The sequence below is a fragment of the Chanos chanos genome, chromosome 13 (assembly GCF_902362185.1).
Source record: "Chanos chanos chromosome 13, fChaCha1.1, whole genome shotgun sequence".
Classification (NCBI taxonomy): Eukaryota; Metazoa; Chordata; class Actinopteri; order Gonorynchiformes; family Chanidae; genus Chanos; species Chanos chanos.
In genome coordinates this window covers 16,526,720-16,548,914 of record NC_044507.1, presented here as the reverse complement: position 1 = coordinate 16,548,914, position 22,195 = coordinate 16,526,720, and the positions used below count along the sequence as shown (strand labels likewise).

At 41.4% G+C, this 22,195-nt stretch overlaps 4 protein-coding genes across 4 annotated transcripts; 3 read left to right on the top strand and 1 right to left on the bottom strand.

Annotated features, from left to right (window-relative positions):
* Positions 1 to 945: 945 nt before the first annotated feature.
* Positions 946 to 6,376, bottom strand: tecra (trans-2,3-enoyl-CoA reductase a). The gene is made up of 11 exons (XM_030790227.1): positions 6,209 to 6,376; positions 5,464 to 5,515; positions 5,212 to 5,256; positions 4,924 to 5,027; positions 4,174 to 4,289; positions 3,835 to 3,940; positions 3,287 to 3,359; positions 3,136 to 3,179; positions 2,981 to 3,038; positions 2,695 to 2,783; positions 946 to 1,119 (listed from the first exon to the last, which is right to left on the bottom strand). Exons 1-11 carry the CDS (start codon positions 6,374 to 6,376, stop codon positions 946 to 948), a joined length of 1,029 nt encoding a protein of 342 aa, XP_030646087.1.
* A 2,165-nt stretch (positions 6,377 to 8,541) lies between these two features.
* On the top strand, positions 8,542 to 12,190 carry dnajb1a (DnaJ heat shock protein family (Hsp40) member B1a). The gene is made up of 3 exons (XM_030790226.1): positions 8,542 to 9,076; positions 9,701 to 10,263; positions 10,438 to 12,190. Exons 1-3 carry the CDS (start codon positions 8,866 to 8,868, stop codon positions 10,666 to 10,668), a joined length of 1,005 nt encoding a protein of 334 aa, XP_030646086.1. The 5' UTR covers positions 8,542 to 8,865; the 3' UTR covers positions 10,669 to 12,190.
* Positions 12,191 to 12,897: 707 nt separating this feature from the next.
* On the top strand, positions 12,898 to 16,472 carry gipc1 (GIPC PDZ domain containing family, member 1). The gene is made up of 7 exons (XM_030790225.1): positions 12,898 to 13,035; positions 13,671 to 14,171; positions 14,258 to 14,443; positions 14,771 to 14,951; positions 15,072 to 15,181; positions 15,304 to 15,385; positions 15,565 to 16,472. The coding sequence occupies exons 2-7, from the start codon at positions 13,872 to 13,874 to the stop codon at positions 15,714 to 15,716; spliced, it is 1,011 nt and encodes a 336-aa protein (XP_030646085.1). The 5' UTR covers positions 12,898 to 13,035; positions 13,671 to 13,871; the 3' UTR covers positions 15,717 to 16,472.
* Positions 16,473 to 18,552: 2,080 nt separating this feature from the next.
* On the top strand, positions 18,553 to 21,369 carry LOC115826404 (tripartite motif-containing protein 35-like). Its single transcript, XM_030790224.1, has 6 exons — positions 18,553 to 19,089; positions 19,690 to 19,785; positions 20,082 to 20,312; positions 20,412 to 20,434; positions 20,528 to 20,646; positions 20,810 to 21,369. Exons 1-6 carry the CDS (start codon positions 18,553 to 18,555, stop codon positions 21,367 to 21,369), a joined length of 1,566 nt encoding a protein of 521 aa, XP_030646084.1.
* Positions 21,370 to 22,195: the final 826 nt, after the last annotated feature.

Below are 22,195 nucleotides of genomic sequence, written 5' to 3'. Positions count from 1 at the left end.
TATGGCAGATATAGAAGATTTGGTAAATAGATATGATGGTAAGACAGACTTAGAGTGCCTTTGATCGAGTGTATTTTCCTGGAATCAGCCTCCACTCTTTCAGCATTGCAAACATGATTTTTATTGTACTGTTAAGCGATCACAGGGAACTGCATCTCAGTGTTAAAATGTCTCCACTTTTTAATAATCACTGAAAACCTATAAGGTTGTGGACCATTCTAATGTTAGTACAAAGTTGCACATATTAACTTTGGAAGCAAAAGGACAAAATAAGATAAGCTAGTTTATGGCTTACCAAAATGACTTATTGTTTGCTTTTGAACAGCTAGGTGTGATTGTGTTTACATGCTTGAAAATACTGCAGTTAAAAAAGTAAGACACAGGTCACTTAATGCTTCTCTAAAAATGGTGGTACTGCTCAGTTGTACAACAATACACATTGTGGTTTATACATTTGATAAGTTGAAAATAATAGATAAGTTGGAATTTTTTTTTTAAATAATTAAATATTAAGACTCGTCTTCATCTTTATTAAAAACATGGATATTAATCTGCAGTGCAAATTATTCAACCCACTTTAATTTACCTGCCATAGTGTACCTATCTTTCAACAGCTATACCTATGAGTAAAACACTGACAGGAAGCACACTGATTGGTCATTGTGTCAGAGCTAACCAATAAACAAATCCAGTTGAGAATACAGTGAAAATAATGATTGTTGGATTTTGCTGTTGACGTAGTTTCCAAAGTCAGTTTGTATTGAACAGTCCACGCGCATATCGCTGAAGAAGATCACCAGGGAACATCTCCATTTCAATGTTATTCTCAACATTTTCCAGTAAGACTGTTTCAGAACGCTTCCATGTCAGTGAACCAATATGAGAATTCACTGCAATGCCGACTCTACTTCAGACAGGACCAGAGAGAAGTGGTTTTGTCTCCGTTTACAGGATGAACGGCAGGATGGGAGAGCGTAGAGAAGGGTAGTCTCTGAATTCTTTCAGGTAGCTGCGGTGCTTGCCTTTGGCCCATATGGTCATCTGGATGAAAGCAACGATGGTGAAGAATGCCACAGGCACGCACTGGGTCATCACAGTGAAACCCAGCCAGGAACCCAGCTAGAGCCAAAAGACATGTGAAAGTTACTCTCTGATGATATGCTTAAGCAATGCCCTCTTCATGCATTGTTCTACATTGTGTTTATGGGGAAAGACCAAGGAAATACTGAAAACAAACATCTTCACTCCTGACCAGCAGGAGGCAGCATCATACCAGAATTATACAGAGAAATCTGCATTCTGTGAGCGATATACCAGGGCCCTGTTTCAGAAAGCGGGTTTAGTGAAAACTCAGAGTTAGTTAATTCAGAGTAAGTAGTAAACCTCCTAATAGACGTGGCCTATGGCTTCATTCTCCTAGCAAAACAAAGCGATAGGGCTCTTCTATTAGGAGGTTTACTACTTAGTCTGAGTTAACTAACTCTGAGTTTTCACTATACCCGTTGCCTGAAACAGGGCCCAGGTAAACCAATCTAATTTAGACCCCAGGATTTGTTGTTGGATGAATTCCACAAGGCATTAGAAACATCGCATGGGAGTGGTGATCCATTCTGCTACCGAGGCATCATGGATTTGTTGCAAACTGAACAACATACATTCATGTTTAAAATAGCCCGTTCCATCTGAAGCCAAAGGCGCTCTGTTATGCTGAGTTTTGATGACCGCGCATGCCGCCCAGGCAAAGCTGTCATTCCTGGAGTCATTCTGAGACAGTATATGCTTTGGGACATGGTTCATTGTCTGGCTGAAAGTATCCATCTGATGAAGGACAAACTACAGACATGTAAGGATGCACCTGGTCAGTAACAATGTGCCAGATTTCCTGTGACGTTCGAATGCTGTTTGGTTGGTATCGAGGAACCTAAATCATTTCCCACGCCATTGCATCACTGTTTCCTGCCTGTACTGTTGACCACCGGCCACATGAGTCCATGAACTGTCGCTCACGCCGAATCTTGACTCTGCCATCAGTATGACACAACAGGAACCAGGAGTGGTCAGGCCAGGCAAAGTATTTCCATTCCTCAGTTAGGTCTAGTTTGGTGACTAAGTGCTTGTTTCAGCTGCTGGTTCTTGTGTTTGGCTAACAGGAGTAGAGCCTGATTTGCTGATATAGCCAATTCATGACTAGGTCACATGACCTGTGTGCTCTGAGATGTTGAACTACACACACCACTGTTACACTGTGTTGTTTGTGACCTGGCTGTTAACTTACACAATTCTTACCATTTGTCCTGTGGTCCATTTATTCAACAGTGTCACCTGGCCACCAGGACTACCACTGACTGCATATTCCTGTTAAACCCCAGGTATTGATGTGTGTGAAAAGGCCAGGCGTGTGACTGTTTCTGAGATATTAAGCCCAGCATGCCTGGTACCAATGACCATGCCACACTCTGTCACGTATGTCATTCAGTTTGCCCTGGACGTTCAGCTGAACAGCAACTGGATCCTGCTTTACATAGCTGTCCATGACCACGTGACTCCTTGTCTGTGGGAAGGATCCACTTACATGAATGTGCTGGTGTACCTAATAACCCAGGCTCCCAGAGTATAGGACCTGTATATCAACCCCCCACCCCAAAAATATGCAGGGTAAAAATACAACTGTGACAGGTTCCACAAGGGTCTCACCTCATAAGTGTAATTGGGACATGAGACAACCGCAAAAATCCAAGTGAACGGGTTCTTGGTCGGATATGGGATCTTCTTCATCTTACAACCTTGAAATGAGAGAGAATAATTGCTATTGCACACTATCTTAAATATTACAGTTTGCGTGTGTTTTGGTTAACATTACCATAAAATCCTGGTTGAGTTGGAGATGTGTGACAGTGAATATGTACGTTGCATTAATATTTGAGCTGAGGTCACACTACACGTCACTGTTCCAGACAGTGGTGTGTTTTACAAAGCTCACCGGCAGGCTTGAGATCCCGAAGGGCAAGGTGGATGGAGAAATTCCCAAGCTGACAGAACTGAGGAGATCAGAGAGGTATAGAAAAATGACAAGACTGTACACCATCAAGGGGAAAGAGGAAAACATAGATACAGACAAAGGAACGCAGAGCTTACCAGGAATATAGCAAGAGCTGTCTTCACCTGCTGCTCCCCATAGTCTGAGAACCAATGCACATGTTGTATGTAGAGTCAAACTTAGTGATAGTGAGAGAGTTAGTTGGGCATAGAATGACATGTGGGTTCTGAATAAGGAGTCATGACTTACAAGGCGGCGTGTAGAGCGGATGGTTAATGTAGTAGGCCATCCAAGCTGCGGAGCACCAGTAATACGAACAGTTCTAGTGAAAAACAGAATAAAATTACAATAGTAATCTGACCAGTTTTGCCATTAAAGGCCACATGAATAAGGCCATGGAAAATATTACTGTTTAGTTCAATTTTGCTTGCTGTCAGACGTTCCCACTTCTCAAATGCACCAATCCCACGCATGATTTTTAAAATAGCATTACGTAGCCTTGAATAAAGTCATTAAGACTTTGAGTGTTTGAAATGACTGTTTTCCACAGATTGGAATACTATGAAAGCTCCACCGCTGGAGTTAACCAGATAGAGAAACATGTCTGCCGAGTATTTTGTTTGCTATCCGGAAAGTAATGCAAATAGAGTGGTTTGTCGCCCTGATGAATAAACGTCTTTGCGCCTCCATATATGGGTTATGTTTGCATGTTCCGTAACCAACTCTTGAAGGACAGAGGGCAAAGGACTGGCTTTTTTTTTGTTTTTGTTGTTGTTCCTGTCACTCAGATTCCTCACCTTAAAAATGTTCCTTAGTGGCATGGTGGTATTAGAGAAGCGATGGACAAACAGCGTCTCCAAGATCCTCTTCGCATAATGGAAGGAGTGACAAATGCATGCTATACTGAATGAGACCAGAGAATATCTTGGAAACAAGAATTTTTCAAACCCTCATCATAACCTGTTATAGGGAGATTGGCAATACAAGACTGAGATCATGAAACTCTGTCAGCCTACTGTCCTCTATCAACAGACACCAACACATCAACAAGCCATAACAGGGCAAGGGCTGATTGGATTAATGGAAAATCTCTACGGATGTTATCAGTGCCTAAGGAAATCCAAGCAGATACTCACTGCACAACCCAATGTTTGCTTGTGGTGAAGTCATATTTTGGGGCATAGATGAAAGGTAGTCTAAAATAGAACATCAGATATATGAAGAGCGGTCCAGCACACTCCAACAGGAACACCTGGAGAAAAAAAAAACAGAAACAGAAATGGAGCAACAAGCTGTTAATGAGTTTACGGAGAACTTTGTACATTGACACGAAGTCAGCGCAGCCATCAGCAAAATATGTGTCACTGAGCTGCTGTCATTTAGCTCCTTAAGACATGGGCTCTACTCTACTGACACTCACTATGGCAATGTGACCTTTAACCCAGACCCTCTCACAACTTTACCCCTGCATTCACATCCTGCGGGACTCGAGTGGAGTATGGGAAAGGAGGTTGAGCCAGCAGAAGGTGAACAGGAGGACGAGGGGATAAACACATGGGAGAACATGGTGCCTGGGAGATTATATGTTCTGGGAAAAACGATAGGGGGGCTTGAGAGGTGAGAGAAAACTGAACCGGAGGACCGGGAATCTTTCTGTGAGTAAGTCCATGTATACTGTATAGATAATACACACAACTCAAAATGATCTACACCATTTTTTGCTGGCAACAGTGAGGGGATCCTCTGTGTGTAGGTGTGTGTGTGTGTGTGTGTGTGTGTGTGTGTGTGTGTGTGTGTGTGTGTGTGTGTGGTGTCTGAGGTACATATGTCTTTATATGAGAGTATGTGTACATGTAATCAGTCAGGTTGAGTCAGATTAAACTTACAGTGCCCCAGGCAATCTGGGCCCCCAGGTCCTTGAAGTAGAAAGTTGCCGTGGTACCAACAGGAAGCTGTTGAAGGACGTCTTCATCCTTTAACGACTTTGCCTCTGTGGGGCATCAGAGCCACCAGTCAATCATAACAACGCGTCTAAATAAAACTCACCTCTGAACTACTGCACAATCGGGTTTTAACATTCAAAGACAAAAGTCAGCCCCATAAATCTGCTCAGGACTCGCAGATGAGATGAGTTATAAAAATATGAGCAGTGGTAAGAAACATGATACACTCACTTGGGTCCAGGCTTAAAGATTGTCTGGCAGGATACCAACGCTGGTCTGTAGAAATCAAAGACTGACACATTAGAATGTGTTAAAACCATTATTACATTGTCATCAACTTAACCTAAACATAAAGGGTTCACTGGTTAGTTAACAAACACTTGACATTAGGAGGCTTTTGATATAGATGGCATTATTTTCTAGCTATACATACACTATGGCTCACCTGTTGAATATCTCTCCATATATTTTACCGGTACTTACTTGATTTGTGAAACATTGACTTTATGTCCAAAATCGTCGCAGTTGGCTCTACCTAAATTTAGAGTGAAGAGAACAATCAGGAAATATTTTAAGGCGCAAACAAGTCACAATCAAGTAGGTTCCATTTAAGATTTACGAACACTGTGTAGTAAGAAAGTAAGTTTGACAACATGGAAGTTGTTCTGAGTTGTAATTTCAAACTGCAAATTGATCAGCACAATTTGAGACCCTCAGACCGTTGATTAAATGCATAGTGAACCAGTGCTTGGTTGTCAGTGCACATTGCTTTTATTTGGCTCGACCCAAGATCCAGATTCCTCTGAGCCCAAAAGACATTCTTACTTTCCAAACGTAACGGGATCTTTACACAGCAGTCTGATTATATCCTCTAGTAAACATAATGTCTGTATGGAACTCGACTTAGAATTACAGCTAAATTACTGCAGCTGCTGACTGTGTGGTTCTGAGTTTACGCAAAGGAATTTTCTTTCCACTTGATTGCCACTAGTACTGGATCTCAGCTGACTGTCATAGGCTGAAACGAATTAGACTGAAATCAATGAAGTGAGTTCATAGATGAGAAAGAGGTTCTATGTGAGGCCGAATCCATTTCCATTAGTGTAGTAAATGACAGTCTTCATATTCTCTCTATTCACAAGGGAAAAAATATGCTCATTTCATAATGTTATGCTTATTTTCACATAGGATGCTGAGTCAAAACAAACTGACTTGGACAGCTACTCACCTTGTCTAGAAGTAACAGTTTATCCTTTGTCTTTGCATCCACAATCTCCACCTCAAAGTAAACTATTCTCTTTGGCTTTTTGGGAGGTTTTGGTCTCGGTTTTGAAGCGGCGGGAGCTGGTGCACTCTCTGTCTTGGCACCTTTTGCCTCCAAAGCCAGTGCATCCATGACTCCTCCACGTCCACCGACTCACTCGCTAAAGAAAAAAGTCTGGAAAATGCCTGGATCTTCTGAAGGTGCGTGGAAATTGGTGTCTCTCGGGTGAAATCGAGTTTCCAGCGTTCTTATTTATTTTTCAGTGACTGTGACTGTGCAGTCCTCTAGCATTGAACCTCTACACAATCCTCTCTGCTTTATATTTCTTGTTCCATTTTGAGTCTTTTGTAATCCAGTGAAAGACAGCAGCAGAGTCCCTGGTTGAGGTGAGCTGTCAGTATGAGAGAAGAAGCTGAGGATAACAGAAAGGGTAGTAACGAGAAGAAACAGCTTCATCCACCTCGTTACACATGAGAGGCAGTCCTCCGGTCACTCGCCCCATCTGTGTGCAGACCAGCCCTCTGAAGACGAAACTGGAGAGTCCTAAGACATAATCCATGATGCGTCGTTCACGAGGCTAAATATACACGTCCATGCCTTTGCCGACAAACAGCTTGGTGACCTTGTAAGACACAAACTTATAAAGGAGTGAAACTGCCACGACTGTCTTCACACTTCACACTCAGTCTCCCCCTGGGACTATACCAAAGCAGGGTCAGGATGGTGTGTGCGTACAGGACAGAAATGTCACCAACCCGCTTCTAAAATGAGTCTGTGGGCCGATTTTCAGGTAGCCCGCCACTGATTTAAGGGAGACATTCTATTGCACTGCTTAATGGGACGCTCCTTAAATTAGACCTATGCTTCGTAGCTCCAGATCATCCGTTACAATGTGTTCCTTATTTGCGTCTGTTAGAGTAGACTAGATAAGCCGGGCAAGTAATGGTCAAACCACCTGGCTGAGAAACCAAGTTTATTTGGAGGGACAGATAATTTACACCAGCTGTGGAAAAGATCTGAAAAAATCTGCAGTTGTGCATAATTTTTGCTCCAGCCGAGAGTGTCAGTTACTTGAATTTGGTCCAGTCTATAGTAGGGCTGAATGAAAGTACCGTTGTGATATAAAAGAAGCCATAAAACACGTCTCATATTTCCTATTTATTTTCACCAAATTGTTCAATATCTGTCAATTCAAGACAAGACTCGTTTTGTCTGCTCATGTAAATAGGCTAAACATAGGCTAAATTTGGTTAGAAATCCATCTCTCCAATTGCATGGCTTTAGAATGGCAGTGATTTGCTGAACACGCACTCTCAGACTAAGCATAGAGGTCTTATTTAAAAAGCACTTCATGCTGTGTGATGATGCCCATTGCACCTGTCTGGGTGTGACATCAGTACAGAGGAATTTCACACTTCTCTCTGTGTCTTTTGACCGTGCGCGACATTTTTCCAGAAAATATGACAAAACAGATCATAATCACAGAGCAATCTTCACCTGAAAAGATTCTGTAAAATTTGATCGATCATCTGTATTTTTAATTACTACAAGCTGCCTTCTTACTGTCACACTGCAAATTAAAAAACAAAACAAAACAAAACAAAAAAAAATTTTAACTATAAAGTGCGTGCCAGAAACCTTCACTCTTGTTTTGCGTTGATCTCACAGAACACATTTTGACAAATAAACATATCTAATGTTTCTTTAAATTCTATCTTACCATATAGAAGAATGATGCGCCTGACTATATCGTGCGTCTCTATAATACCTGTACTGTACTTGGTGTTAACCGTTACACACAACCACACACAATCTGAGAGATTGTGCGTTATTGCCCAGCGAGGGTTCAAACCCTAATTTGGTGTCTACAGTACCAGGTATATCGCACTCTGGCAGCTAAAACTGACTGGAAATATGTGAATAATAACAGATATTTGCACACCATAGCCGATTATCGAGAACTTGATGGGAGATACTTCTTTTCTACGTAAACAAAAATAGAATTTGTTATTTAACGTGTTATCTAATTTACATTTTCTTTTGGAGTCCGCGCTAAATTCATGTTAGCATCTGGTTTTAAATGGGCAATGATCAATCTTTCTCAGCGCTTTTCTCTTTTTCTTTTTTAAAGAAACAGTATGGCTTTCTCGACTGTAGTACGCACTCCATATCAATAGGTGGAGATATTGTCTGAGCATTTGGTATCGTTGCAGTTCACTAAAAATCGAAGACGAAAAGGAGTTCTCGAACTTTCTCACTTCTAGCTGAGTCAGTAACGTAGACTGATGCCAGATAAAACGGCGACGCAGTGAAATATTTGTCACTTATCGATTTAATGATTAAATTCATGTTTTTATTTATTTATTTATTTATTTTTACATAGAGCTGATCGTCGGAGCTTCAAATGAATTGTATGGGATGCAGTGGAAGTCCCCTGCAGAGGATTTGGACGAACTGACAGCTGTCAGTTTGATCAGCAAGACTTCAGCTCACTGTAACTTAACGGCAGTGATGTGTTTTGATAACTGAAGCTTTTCCATCCAGAAACAGATGGATATCGATGGATGAGCGACGACTCAGTTCTAATAAAGTATAAGTTATTTAACTAACACTAGTGTGTAATGGGTAAAGACTATTATAAGGTATTGGGCATCCAGAAAGGTGCTTCGGAGGACGAGATCAAAAAAGCTTACCGAAAACAAGCATTACGATATCATCCGGACAAAAACAAGTCAGCGGGAGCAGAAGATAAATTTAAAGAGATTGCTGAGGCCTACGATGTTTTAAGCGACGCTAAGAAAAAAGATATTTATGATCGATATGGTGAAGACGGTATGTAACACACTGGTCTCGTCTTGACATGTTCAGATATTTCACATTGCCCGCACATATAACCTTGGAAAGTTGAATCTGAATCACATGGCTGGTTGTATAGCTTTAGCGGTGACGTCACGTTATGAGGATATTTGGTTGGATTTAAATATTGGCTAGAACATCTGTCTTTAAGACTCAGCTGAAGTTTTGACCCCATCTTTAGCCAGATACTAACTGCAACTCTCAGCGGTTTTTAAATTTAGCCAAACGCTTCTTATCTGTCAAAGAATTTGAGATCAGCTGTGCTAATTGCCTAGAGCCACAACTAACAACATTCCTGTACTGTCTGACGGTTCACAAAGATCTGTTAGACATGATCAGAGTGATAGCAGCTGTATGAGTACGCTACACTGAGGCATTGCACGACAGCGTGAATTCAGTTGTAACACTACAAAAAGAAATTCCACGCCGTGTGAAGTACGCATAGACATTTCCAGTTAAATTTATGGTCATGAATGAAACTTGTACTAGTCACAGCAGTTGTGCAATGTACAGCAGAGAACAAGTCATAACTGAACCTGAGCTTACAGCTGCCGTGGATCATTGTTTGTTGTTGTAAATCTGTTTCTTCATTCTTGACAGGATTAAAGGGTTCGTGTGGTGGCCCTAATGGCCCCAGCTACACATTTCATGGCGACCCTCACGCCATGTTTGCTGAGTTCTTTGGCGGCCGTAGTCCATTCGACCATTTCTTTTCACATGGCGGGGGAATGGACGATGATATAGACATTGACGATCCATTTGCAGCCTTTGGTATGGGTGGCCTCGGTGGCTTTCAGAGATCCTTTAAGTCTCGAGCAGGGGGCATTCATGGAGGCTGTGAGAAAACAAAAGACCCTCCAGTTGTACACGAGCTTAAAGTAAGCTTAGAAGAGGTGTTTAAAGGCTGCACCAAAAAGATGAAGATCTCTCGCAAGAGGCTGAATGTGGATGGTTGCACTATGCGCAGCGAGGACAAGATCCTGACCGTGGACATAAAACGCGGATGGAAGGAGGGAACCAAGATCACCTTCCCCAGAGAGGGCGATGAGACACCTACCAATATACCTGCTGATGTGGTGTTTGTGGTCAAAGACAAGACGCACCCTGTCTTCCGCAGAGAGGGCTCTGATATCATCTATCCAGCAAAGATATCTCTCAGAGATGTGAGTGTCTTATGTCAGTCAGGATTCAGTTTCTTAAACTCAGAGTAACACTATTTTATTATAGCTGGAGGGCTTGGCAGCAATTACATGGATACTGTTGAATGCTTTTTGTTATAGAATTTCACACGCTACAGAGTCATCCTCAATTTGTTTCTCTCTCTTTTTCACTACCAGGCGCTTTGCGGTTGCACAGTAAGCGTTCCCACACTGGACGGAAGGACTATCACTGTCACGTCTCGTGATGTCATCAAACCTGGTATGAGGAAGCGGATTGTGGCAGAAGGACTGCCCTTGTCCAAATGCCCGGAAAAGAGGGGTGACATGGTACTGGAGTTTCTGGTGAAATTCCCCGACAAGTTGGGACAGAGTGCTCGGGAAGCCCTCGGCCAGATTCTCCCACCCTGAATGCAGAGATGGTCAGGAGAGTGTCGTAACGCTCAGACAGCTCACTTCAGTCACCCCCCTCTTAGCTGCTGCGTAGCCTTGCTGCTTTAACAAAAACCTAGAGACTATACTGAAATGACTAAACACGTCAAAGGAATATCGAGATATTTTATAATTGTTTTATAACGAAACAGTTCCAAAGTAGTCCTGTTGCTCAAATGTATTCATTTATGAATACATTTTGTGATTTCACTGCACTTTCACATCACTGTGAATCATTTGAGAAGTAGAGATTGATGGGCAGATGTACTGAGAAACTCATATTACCTCTGCATTGATGCATCTGTCTGCCTTTTTTTTTTTCTTTTTTTTTTCTTTTAATTCACCTGTGATGCGAAATAGTGCTTTTCAAGATTGGAAGTAATCATATTTAGACCAGTAATGAAAGATCATAGCCATTGGAATCCATATATTTTATCTCATTTTTGTGTCTGTTTGTCCCCTCATTTATCCACAAGACCCAAGATATCTGCCCTTGGGGTTTTTATATAAAGAGCCTTTGGCTACAGAAAAAAAAGGCTTTGACAGAGGCAGAAATCAGCTTGTGCTAGAACACAGGGCTAGGAATGAACCAACTTTAGGGGGATAAGAGGTAGTTGCATAACCAGTTTTGTTTGCCTTTGGCTTTGGAGTTACAAATTTGCTCCTTAGATGCTTTTCACAGTGCTTCCAAAATCAACCGTACAGCATTGTACGCAACAATTTTAGTATATCTCAGGTTCGTACACACCTGACATAGCTTTTAATTACAGAACTCAAGAATATTATGCACATATCCACTTGAATACTGGTAATATTTTGCAGATATATTTAATGTATGAGTAGTACACAGTGTGATTGATTGATTCTGTGAACTCTGTCAGGTAATGGAAAACAAAGACCAAAATAAGAGAACCCTTTCTCTAGGTGACAAAAAGACAAGAAGAGAAAAACCTCAGAAGGAGAAGTTATTAATAAGCTTGTAAGTCATTTTCTTTGCCAACAGACTGTATGCACATGTGTAGGGTTATAATGAATTTTTAATATAAGAACATATTTAAAAGCTTGTAGAAATGAATTAATATTAAAAGTGTGAATTCTCATGTAAAATGTCCTGTTTTGATTTACGCTATGAACTTAATGCATTCCACTACTGCCAGTGTCAGACTGGTTTACTTTAGCAAATTTTTCATGACTGTGCCAAAAAGTTTGACCTCAGTGTTTTGAGAAGTAACTTGGTCATGATCATATGTACGCACAATCAGTTAGGTGTTTGTGGAATGTATATAACAGCATGTGGGAAATGCTTCTGTGATTAGTTTACCAGTATGTTTTATATTTGAATGTCTAAGCTGTCTCTTGACAAATTCTTTGGGAACAAGGATTTGAGTCCTCACATTTGATAAGAGGATCAGATTATCTATGCAGTGAAATTTCCCTGGTGGCTTGTTTGTGCTAAATCTAAATTATTTTTTGGATGACGTTTTGCTCTTCTTATAATCATGTCTTTGTTTCCTACCTAGAATTAAATGCTCTGAAACCAATGTCTCAATATGGTCTGTTAGTGTATATTTGCATTACTATAATCTTCTGGAGTCGAGAACGCTACGGTGTGGTTAACTCTATGAAAATTACCAGAAGGAGCTGTACCCCTGTTAAAGACAGACCTTTGACAGGATATTAATGTGTTCACACTAAGATCAAAATACGTCTCTCTTAAACAGAGAAAACAAAAACAGAACCCACGTGGCATAAACAACGAAGCGTGACGGCACCACAGTGATGTAATCATCTCAGAGCCCAGGGACAAAGTCTGCGAGAAAGATATTCGGTTACACGAGCATGAGACCGCGTAGTTGTAATACAAACACAGGTGCAAACAAAGTCGTAAAAATTGATTGTGAAATAATATGACTTTACTAATTTTTTTGGTGCACCAGATTAACTTGATGGAGCCAGTAATGTATTTACAATGATGTAAGTTTTTTCCATTTTTTGAACGGAAAACTTCAAGATCGATTTGGCATTCCGGTTTAAAATAGATTCTTTATCTCACACTACGTGTTTGTATCTGTAGATGGCAGCAGCGTGTGTGTTATTTAATTAATCCACATTATCAACATTAGTAGAGCGAACGAGAGTTGCAACAGCGAAGTGCAGACAGTGATGTCCCGCCCTCACTGAAAATAACAGTAGATCATCCTTTCATCCTGCTGTGCTGGGGCCGACCAGATATCAGTTTCAATCGTTTGGTAACAGGATATCAGATTTTAGCCAAACAAATCTGGATAAAAATCACATTTGTTTCCCCCATGGACTACATATCATCACACAGCCCTTGTTAACTTGGTAAGACACTTACCCCACGATTCCTGTTGGCACGCCTAGCTAACTAGCTTGCTAGCTTCTATATAGGTTTGCAAGATATAAAACCCTACGTTTACGAACGATAGCTATGCTAGCTATTCAGCGAGATATGCTACTCTCTAGCTAACATTAGCTGAGAACTAGGGTTGTTCGTGCTGTGTAGAAGACTGTGTTAGAATGAGGTGAATCCCGGATTTCATTTTATGTCTTGTTTTGTGAGACAGAGTTAGTTCGTTACTGACTTAGCAATATATGTATCTTAGATTACTTATCCTACTGCTATACTGTTTTTCTCAATGCCTCTGTTAAAATTTATATCAAATTAGCTCTCGCTAGCTAATCATCCCTAAACTAGCTGCGTTGTGTTTCGTGCTTCTTTTTGGGGAATACAGTATGAAGATGGTGTCGTTAATGCTGAGCGCCCCTCGTTTTGACCCGTTTAAACCAGTGTTTCGGTATTTGATGTCGATGTAACTTAATAGGAAAAACTCGACGAGTCTTTCAAATAGTTTAGAAACATATTGTTCCATAGTGTAGCCAGTTAAATATGAAATAAATCCTTCCTTGGTCTACAGATTCTAATGTGTATCCCTGCTTTGTCCTACTAATCCTTTAAGGTTTGGAGAAGTGCGTGCGAATGGCTTGAGTTAAACAAACCACACCGTGACACTTGGTGAACTTTGAAGGTCTTCAGTCTGTGATATTTGGTCGCCAAGAGAAAGAAGAAGGCATATGTAGGGCTTGCTCACTGAGCTTCAGCAAATTGTCACTTCTGTACCCCCCCCCAAGTCAAGACAGTGCAGTTACAAGCATTCAAAATGCCACTTGGATTGGGACGAAGGAAGAAGGCATCTCCACTCGTGGAAAATGAAGAGGCTGAACCCATCCGTGCTGGCCTAAATGTGCCAGGGCTTGATGGCATGGATGGTGGTGGTGTTGGACTAGTAGATGGTGCCACTCAAGAGGGTTTGCCCCCTCCTCCCACCAATCTACGACCTCGTCTGATCTTCCACACCCAGCTGGCTCACGGCAGCCCAACGGGACGCATCGAGGGGTTCAGCAATGTCCGAGAACTGTATGCTAAAATCGGAGAGGCGTTTGCGATACCACCAGCAGAGGTGAGGGACAGATTTGTAGTTCCATGCCCTCCTTATATCACTTGTTGGCATTTTATATTGACGTACTCTTCCCTTTCTTTTCTTAGGTGATGTTTTGCACGCTGAACACCCATAAGGTCGACATGGACAAACTATTGGGAGGTCAGATTGGGCTGGAGGATTTCATATTTGCTCACGTGAAGGGTCAGAGAAAAGAAGTTGAGGTCTTTAAGGGGGAAGATGCTTTGGGACTTACCATCACTGACAATGGAGCTGGTTATGCTTTTATCAAGGTGAGAGACAAGTGCACTGCTGTTTGAGAGAAATGCAAATTTGACTTGGTGGGAAGGTACATTTGAAATCCGTCACAAAGGAGAACAGCATGCTCTGTCAACAGTACCATCATGTTGACATTTACATAGAGATTATCTTTGAACCTATAATGAATTTTATTCGATGACTGGTACTGTAAAGTTTTACTGCATTTGAAATATAGCATGTCGTAAGAGGGCAAACATCCTCTTTAACCCCACTTTTTGATATGAAGCTTATCTGAAAGACATTCTTTGTCCAACTTTATGTTAACATATGCGTAAATAATTGACTCGTTCTTTTTTCAGAGGATAAGAGAAGGCAGTATCATCCATCAAATCCAGGTCATCAACGTGGGAGACATGATTGAATCTATCAACGGGCAAATTCTGATTGGCTGTCGACACTATGAGGTCGCCAAGATGCTTAAAGAATTGCCCAAAGGGAAGAACTTCTACCTGAAGCTGGTGGAACCCTTGAAAGCTTTTGGTGTGTGTGTGTGTGTGTTAACATTGTAAATAATTGTTCTGAGGGCAGGGCAAAAGTTGCTTCTGTTGTATAAATATCTGAATTCATTTGTCTCACTATGTCTCACTGCCGTTGTCCCAGACATGATCAGCCAGAGATCTGGGGCCAGATCAGGTTCAGGGGTACAGCTCGGCACTGGAAGAGGAACACTTCGTCTAAGATCCAAAGGTCCAGCCACAGTTGAGGAACTGGTTAGTGTATATATATATTTGTGTGTGTGTGCACATGCGCACACTTTCTGAAGTTTTTAAATGAGTGAAAGTAACTCCACCAGCTCCAGGTGTCAGATATAAACATGTGTGCCCTTTTGCAGCCCTCTGCGTTTGAGGAGAAGGCCATCGAAAAGGTGGATGACCTTTTGGAAAACTACATGGGGATTAGAGACAGTGAACTTGGTGAGGAAAGATGAGTCACTATTTACGCAAAAGCATGAGAGTAATGCCACGGTTAGAATAAAACTTATGGACAAAAAACAGTTGTCTGTGAAGGCCGCTGCTTTGGTTATTGTTTTGTGTGTACGTGACGTTAAGATCCTCTTCCCATCTACCCCTCTCTCTCTCTCTCTCTCTGACAGCGGCCACAATGGTGGAGTTAGGGAAGGACAAAAAGAACCCGGACGAATTTGCAGAGGCTTTGGACGAGACGCTCGGAGACTTTGCCTTCCCTGATGAATTTGTGTTCGACGTTTGGGGTGCCATTGGCGATGCCAAGGTCGGTCGTTTCTAACCACAGAGACGGGGGAGACGCCAGAGAGACGAGGAGCTTGCAATGCATAGGCACATCCACGAGAAAACCGTACTACTAGGATTCACTATAGTACTCCTATAACATTTGTTACATTTTTACATTTTGAAAATATGCTGTGTTTGATGGGAGCATATTCTGTTGGGAGGCTACTTAAAAAAGACTGATGCTACTGTAAGAGCCTAAATTCCATAATCCATTTTATAGCTGTAAAAGCTTTTGATGAGAGTCAGTTGTTTTAAATGTAAACATGAAGGAAAAAAAAAAATGTGTCCAGAAACGTTTGATAAGTCGTATGTCTCAAAGGGATATTCAGGAACCATGACCAGAAAGAAAAATACCACACACGCTCATTTCCAAGGTCTGTCCCCAAATACTCCTTTGGGTGAACATTTTGTGGGGCATTTGGGAGAATTTTAGGGAGACCACCGTCATCCTAGTCAGGTCTGCCAGACTGATATTTGACAAACTGTGATTTTCACTCTTCTTTTGCACTGTGTTGCATGGCGCTGTAAACATTTTTGCACTGTGTTGGCATGGCAACAGGATGAACAGTGGCTTCTCAGCATTGAGACCCTCTGTTTTGCTGTGTGGTGACTCTTGTTCTGTGCTATTCCGTGTCATGCCCTTACACAGTGCAGTTTAAGACCACTTTGTTTGATGTAAAAGTACCATGAATCCTTATAACTTGTACTGTTATGTTTTTTTTTTTTCTATTTGTATTTTTTTTAAATGAAGGATAAGGTGTGAGAGAGAGCATGTTTGGTATAGAAAGTTGAAAAAGGAAATGTTAATTACTTATTAATTAATAGCATTGGTTCTCAGTTTTAAAGTGGCTCATAACACTAAGCAAACATTCCAGAACATTCCTGATTTTGCGAAAGCAATAAAAAAACAAGACTTTTTTTTTTTAAAAGGAAAAGATTCAATCACTAAGCTCGTAAAAGTGGTAGCCTATAGTAGATTACCTCGCAATGCCAAATGTAATCACTTTTAGGAGTTCAGTATTAAAACAGTATTCCAAGAAGAAACAGTATTTCAATTACTGCAGTATTGCTTATGGCAAACAGAAGTAGAAACATGAAGGACTGATAATAATATTGTGTCTGAAAGTGCTGAAGATTAAAAAAAAAAAAAAAAACTGGTGTCCTTATGTTTAAAATAACACTACAGTCAAGTAGTATTCCCAATATTCTTAACGTGAAATGTTTAATATATGTTCGATTTTAAAGAATGGTTAGAATAATGATCCAGATAATGAACTGAACCTAAAACTAAGAAACTAGATCTGGCTAACAGGCACAATAGATAAAATTTTAATGTGGGCACCTCAGGCTCACATCATGAGATGAACCAAACTGCTCTGTTATAATTCTTTTAGCAGAGACTGGATACTACATAGTAACCCAAGTTCTTGTTCTGACCTGCAGACAAAACAAAGTGTTTTTGTTTTTTGGATTGTTTCTTTTTGCATTTAAACTATCGGTGTATATGACTATAATTACATAGTGATAGATTTGGTTTGCCAGTTTTGTCATTATCCATTGCTTTGGACCATATTTAGCTACTGTCTTAAAGAACTGATACTAGACACTATTTTTGACTGCACTCTGTTGCACTGTCTCAATGTCTTATACTACAGTTATCGGCAATAAGAATTATAATTCAAAATCCTGATGTGAACTTTATTCATTATGTTTCAATAAAAAAAGGCACAAATGTTGTATAAAAACATGTATCTGGTTATTACTTACTCGGATGGTTTGGCCTGTGTTACAGTAAGAAAAATATATGGGTCTGTATTGATGTTTTTATGTGTAAATGGCGACTGTCATAGAGTTGAACCAATGTATTTCCTCTGTTGTTTTTTTTTTGGGTCAGACATGGGAACAATAGGTCTGTTTTTGCCCTTTTGAATGACCTCACGAAGGGCATTTTTCCATTGGCATTCTTAGAACTGTGTGTGTGTGCGTGTATGTAAAGTGTGTGTACACGCACGTATCCATGTCTGCTGGGCAAGCGTGGTTAATTGTGTTGAACATTTCCAGCACTGTTTGTTTATAGCAGCCATTTTCCTGATTTAAATTTAATGAAAACGTCTTCAAATCATAAAATCATTTAGATTACTTTCATTTAAGTCTGTTTGAAGCAAGCCAAGCATAGCATAACGCAGAAATAACAACAGGCCTAAACAATCTCATTAACATTACCCCATAATAGAATGAACATAATGATTTGCTTTTCATGTGGAAATGACTACTGCTGCCAGTCATGACTGTTCATTAGGGCATGCTTTGTAAATTTTGTGAAGGGCAACCCTGTCCTCACACTTTTTTTTTTTACAGTCAACTCTTAGCACCCCCTGTGTCACCAAAAACAAGTCATGTTTACAGTAAACCCATCTCAGGTCTACTCCTGTGTTTTGTTTCCCTTGGAGCACTTCTTGACGCAGCTTTGATTCAAGCGTGACGGTTTGGTCTTGGTACATGAGGTGACGTGGGCTGGGAGTGGTCAAGGTTTAGAGTTCTCAGAATCTGGTTGTGGTTAATTGGTTAAGGGTGGTGGCAAAGCTTTAAAAGGTTTTTATTGTGTGGAATATTTCACAGCCTGTTCCTATGGAGTTAGACATCATTCTGGTATGATCTGGAACCCTGTGACCGCAGGTTTTAACAACAACAACAAAAAAGGTCGGCGAGGACGAAGCGGAGACCTCCAAAGGACCACAGTTGGATGAGGAACCGAGCAGCTTTCTGGAGTCACGTTAAACCGAGAGTCTTTCCGCAGGTAGGACGGTTGTCCGGAGTCGTAGACGACAGCCATGCCGTTGCGTCCTCGGGCTTCCTCCCAGCCCGGGAGAGTCGGCACCTTCCTCAGTCCTAAAGTGGCCTCGGCGCTGCGACCCCGCGCCCTTTCCTCGCGCTCCAAGTCCGCTTTGGAGGACGAGCTCTCGTGCCCCGTGTGTTGCGAGATCTTCACCGATCCCGTGGTGCTCAAGTGCAGCCACAGTTTCTGCAGGATCTGCCTGCAGCAGTTCTGGAACAAAAAGGCAGCTAAGCGGGAATGCCCAGTATGTCGGAGGAAGTGCTCGCTGACGGAACCCACCGTGAGCCTGGCCCTGAAGAACGTTTGCGATGCCATCCTGAAGGAGCAGAAGGGAGAGACCTCCGGGGGGACTGATTCATTGGCAGCTGCTAATGGCGCTGCCAAAACGGAGATCCTGTGTCCTACTCACGGAGAACAGCTCAAGCTTTTCTGTCAGGATGATGAAGAGGTTTTGTGCTGCGTGTGTCAAACGTCCAAGCGGCACCAGGGCCACCGGATCTGTCCAGTGGAAGAGGCTGCACAGGACCTCAAGGTAGGAACATGTCTGCTAATGGACAAATCTCAGTATTTAAGTTAATGACCTGTCATGCTAATATTTGATTTACAACATCACAGAACAAGACCTGACAAATATGGCCTCTTCTCTTTAAAAAAGTTAATTATTATAATGTTTTAGTCTTATGAACTGTGTTTTCACTTAAAAAGAAAGAAAGAAACCTACATGCTTTGTCTATTCTGTAAAATTTAAGGCACATTGCACAGACATGAGATACCCAGGGAAACCTGTTTTTTTCTTTAGAATCTGTCTATAATAAGGCTAAACCAACTGTATTTCTGGAATGTTATTTTGTCATATTGACTAGTGAAACATAATTTCTTCATGACTGACATAATTATGAGATTAATAACATGCTCAATACACTTCCATGTCACTTGCTCCTCTGTTGTCTTTTTAAGTAAAAAGAGTTTGATTCCAGCAGCAATTGCATTAGGAAGCACAAAGGACATCCTGAAAACTGTTATTGAAAAATATTTGAGCTTACTAGAATGGGACTTTGACGTATTGAGTTAACATGATGAAACGGGTGTATTTGAGCCTGTTTAGATATGTTTTGAATGTGGTCTCCTTCAGGAAGAACTAAAAAGGGACGTGGTGCCGCTAAAGAAGAGTCTTCGTAGCCTGTATGAGGCTAAGCAGGAGTGTGATGACATAACTGTACATATCAAGGTATCAACACAGAGCACATGTTGAACTTTCAGGAACATCAGTAATAGTAAACACACTAAATGTGACTTAGGCCAAAAACAGACAAAAACAGCCTGAATTTACATCTACATTCCACGAAAACCGTAACTCACTGAAACATCTGATGTTCATTAAAAACTCAAATGCTCCTTTGGTGGGAGACATTTTAAAAAGGGTTTAAATGATTAGTGTTAGGTTTTCCACAACTCACTGCAGTTACAATTTGTCATGGAATCAAATACTCAGAATAATTGGGATTCTCTCCATACCTGTGACAGAACCAAAGGCAACAAACAGAAAAACAAATACGAGAGCAGTTTCAGGAGCTATATCAGTTCCTTCAGAGGGAGGAGGCCTCGAGAATTGCTCTGTTGGTGGAGGAGGAGGAGCAGAAAAAGCAGTTAATGAAGAAAAAGGCGGACGGCATAACCCGCGATATTCTCATACTCTCACATGCAGTTATTGCCATTGAAAATGAGATTGCCAGCAGTGATACTCTCTTCCTGGAGGTAAGAGGCAAAGACTTTGTGTGACCTTGCTGATTGTCACTAAAACATAACAACACATGATTTTTCAATTCTCGTTTTTTGTTTGTTTTTTTTTACCAGAACTACAAGAACACCAAAAGGAGGTAATAATGCTTAAGAGTTTAACATGTTTACCTCTTTATATTTTGTACTTAACTCTCAGGTGTTCCTGACTTAAACCATGGTTTTGATTACAGGGGTCAGATTACACAGCAGGAGCATGAGAAGGTTCCGGGAGCACTGATCAATGTCGCCCAGCACATCAACTCTTTGAAGTTTAGAGTCTGGGAGAAAATACAAGGCATTGTTCAATACAGTAAGTGCAATGATTACCGATGCTCTGATAAAGTGATCAGTCAGTGTTAGAGGGAGTGAGTATGTTAGGTGTACAAAGGCATCATGACTGCACAAAATAGTGTTTGAAATGTCACCTCCTTATATCCCTCACCCACACTTTCCTTGTTCAACTCTGTCCAAAGCTCCGGTGACGCTGGACCCCAACACAGCCTACCCTTGGCTCTCTCTGTCTGAGGATTTGACTAGCGTGAGAAACAGCGGGGCCATGCGGCAGCTACCCGACAACCCCGAACGTTTCGACCACTTTGTGTTTGTGCTGGGCTCTGAGGGCTTTGCCTCGGGACAGCATGCCTGGGAAGTGGAGGTGGGCGAAAATAACGACTGGGTGATTGGCGTAGTGAAGGAGTCCATCGACAGGAAGGGTAAGATCGCAGGCTGTCCAGAGGGGGGCTTCTGGACCATTTCCTTCTCTGAGGGTGAATACACTGCTATGACGGCCCCTCGCACACAGCTGAATCTGAAAGGTCGGCTGGAGAGGGTTAGGGTACATCTGGACTATGACTCTGGAGAGGTCAGATTCTCTGACTCTGTAGCTCTCACCCCAATCTACACCTTCAATGACCATTTCACTGAGAGGATGTTTCCTTTCTTCTGCCCTGGGGCGAATATCAATGGTAATAACCCTGGTCCACTGAAGATCTGCCCAGTCAAAGTGGCTGTGTGGAACAGCGCCACCTGGTGACTGTAAACAAACTTGCTCTGACAAATAAAACTGCATGTAGTCTATTTGAGCACTATGTGCAGCAGTTCTGTGTACTGATATGCTATTCACTTATAGTTGAGAGAAAAGGCTTATTAACCCTTTGGTATGATTTGGATTTCTGCATGAACAGCTCCTAAAATATGATCTCATCTTAAATCTAAGTCATAGTAATAAATAAAGTCTTATTCTACAAACAACACAAACAAAATATTACATTCCGATATCTTTATTAAACAAATGGTTTAAACAAAGTCATTAATGGAAAAAGTTAGTGAATCCCTATATTTGGTAACTAGTGGAACCTCATTTATTGGCAGTAACATCAACCAAACTGATAAGACGTGGACAGCTGTCAGGGGGTTTCAGTCATTGTATGTTTTGGGGATGTCTTCCTGGGGGTTTCGGTCATTGCATATTTTGGGGATGTCTTGCCTACTTCATGGCCTGCTTCAGATCATGCCACAGCATTTCAACGAGATGAAGGTCACGACTCTGCCCTTGGAATTTGTCCCGTTGGAGCCGCAATTATACATTTACTCCTATGTTTTGAATTGTTGCCATGTTGCATGACCAAGCCTCTTTTGTGCTTTAGATCTCGGACAGAGGTTCTGATATTCTGCTGTAGAATTTCCTGACCCAACCTGGAATTCATTGGTCCCTCAATGATTGCAAGCCATCCAGGCCCTGAAGCAGAATAGTGGCCCTGTACCATGATATTCCCTCATCCTCAGAGATTAGGGGATTTCTCCATAGAAACCTCCTATGAACTTCATTCTTGTTCATTTTTTTTGTTACGGTGCACTCA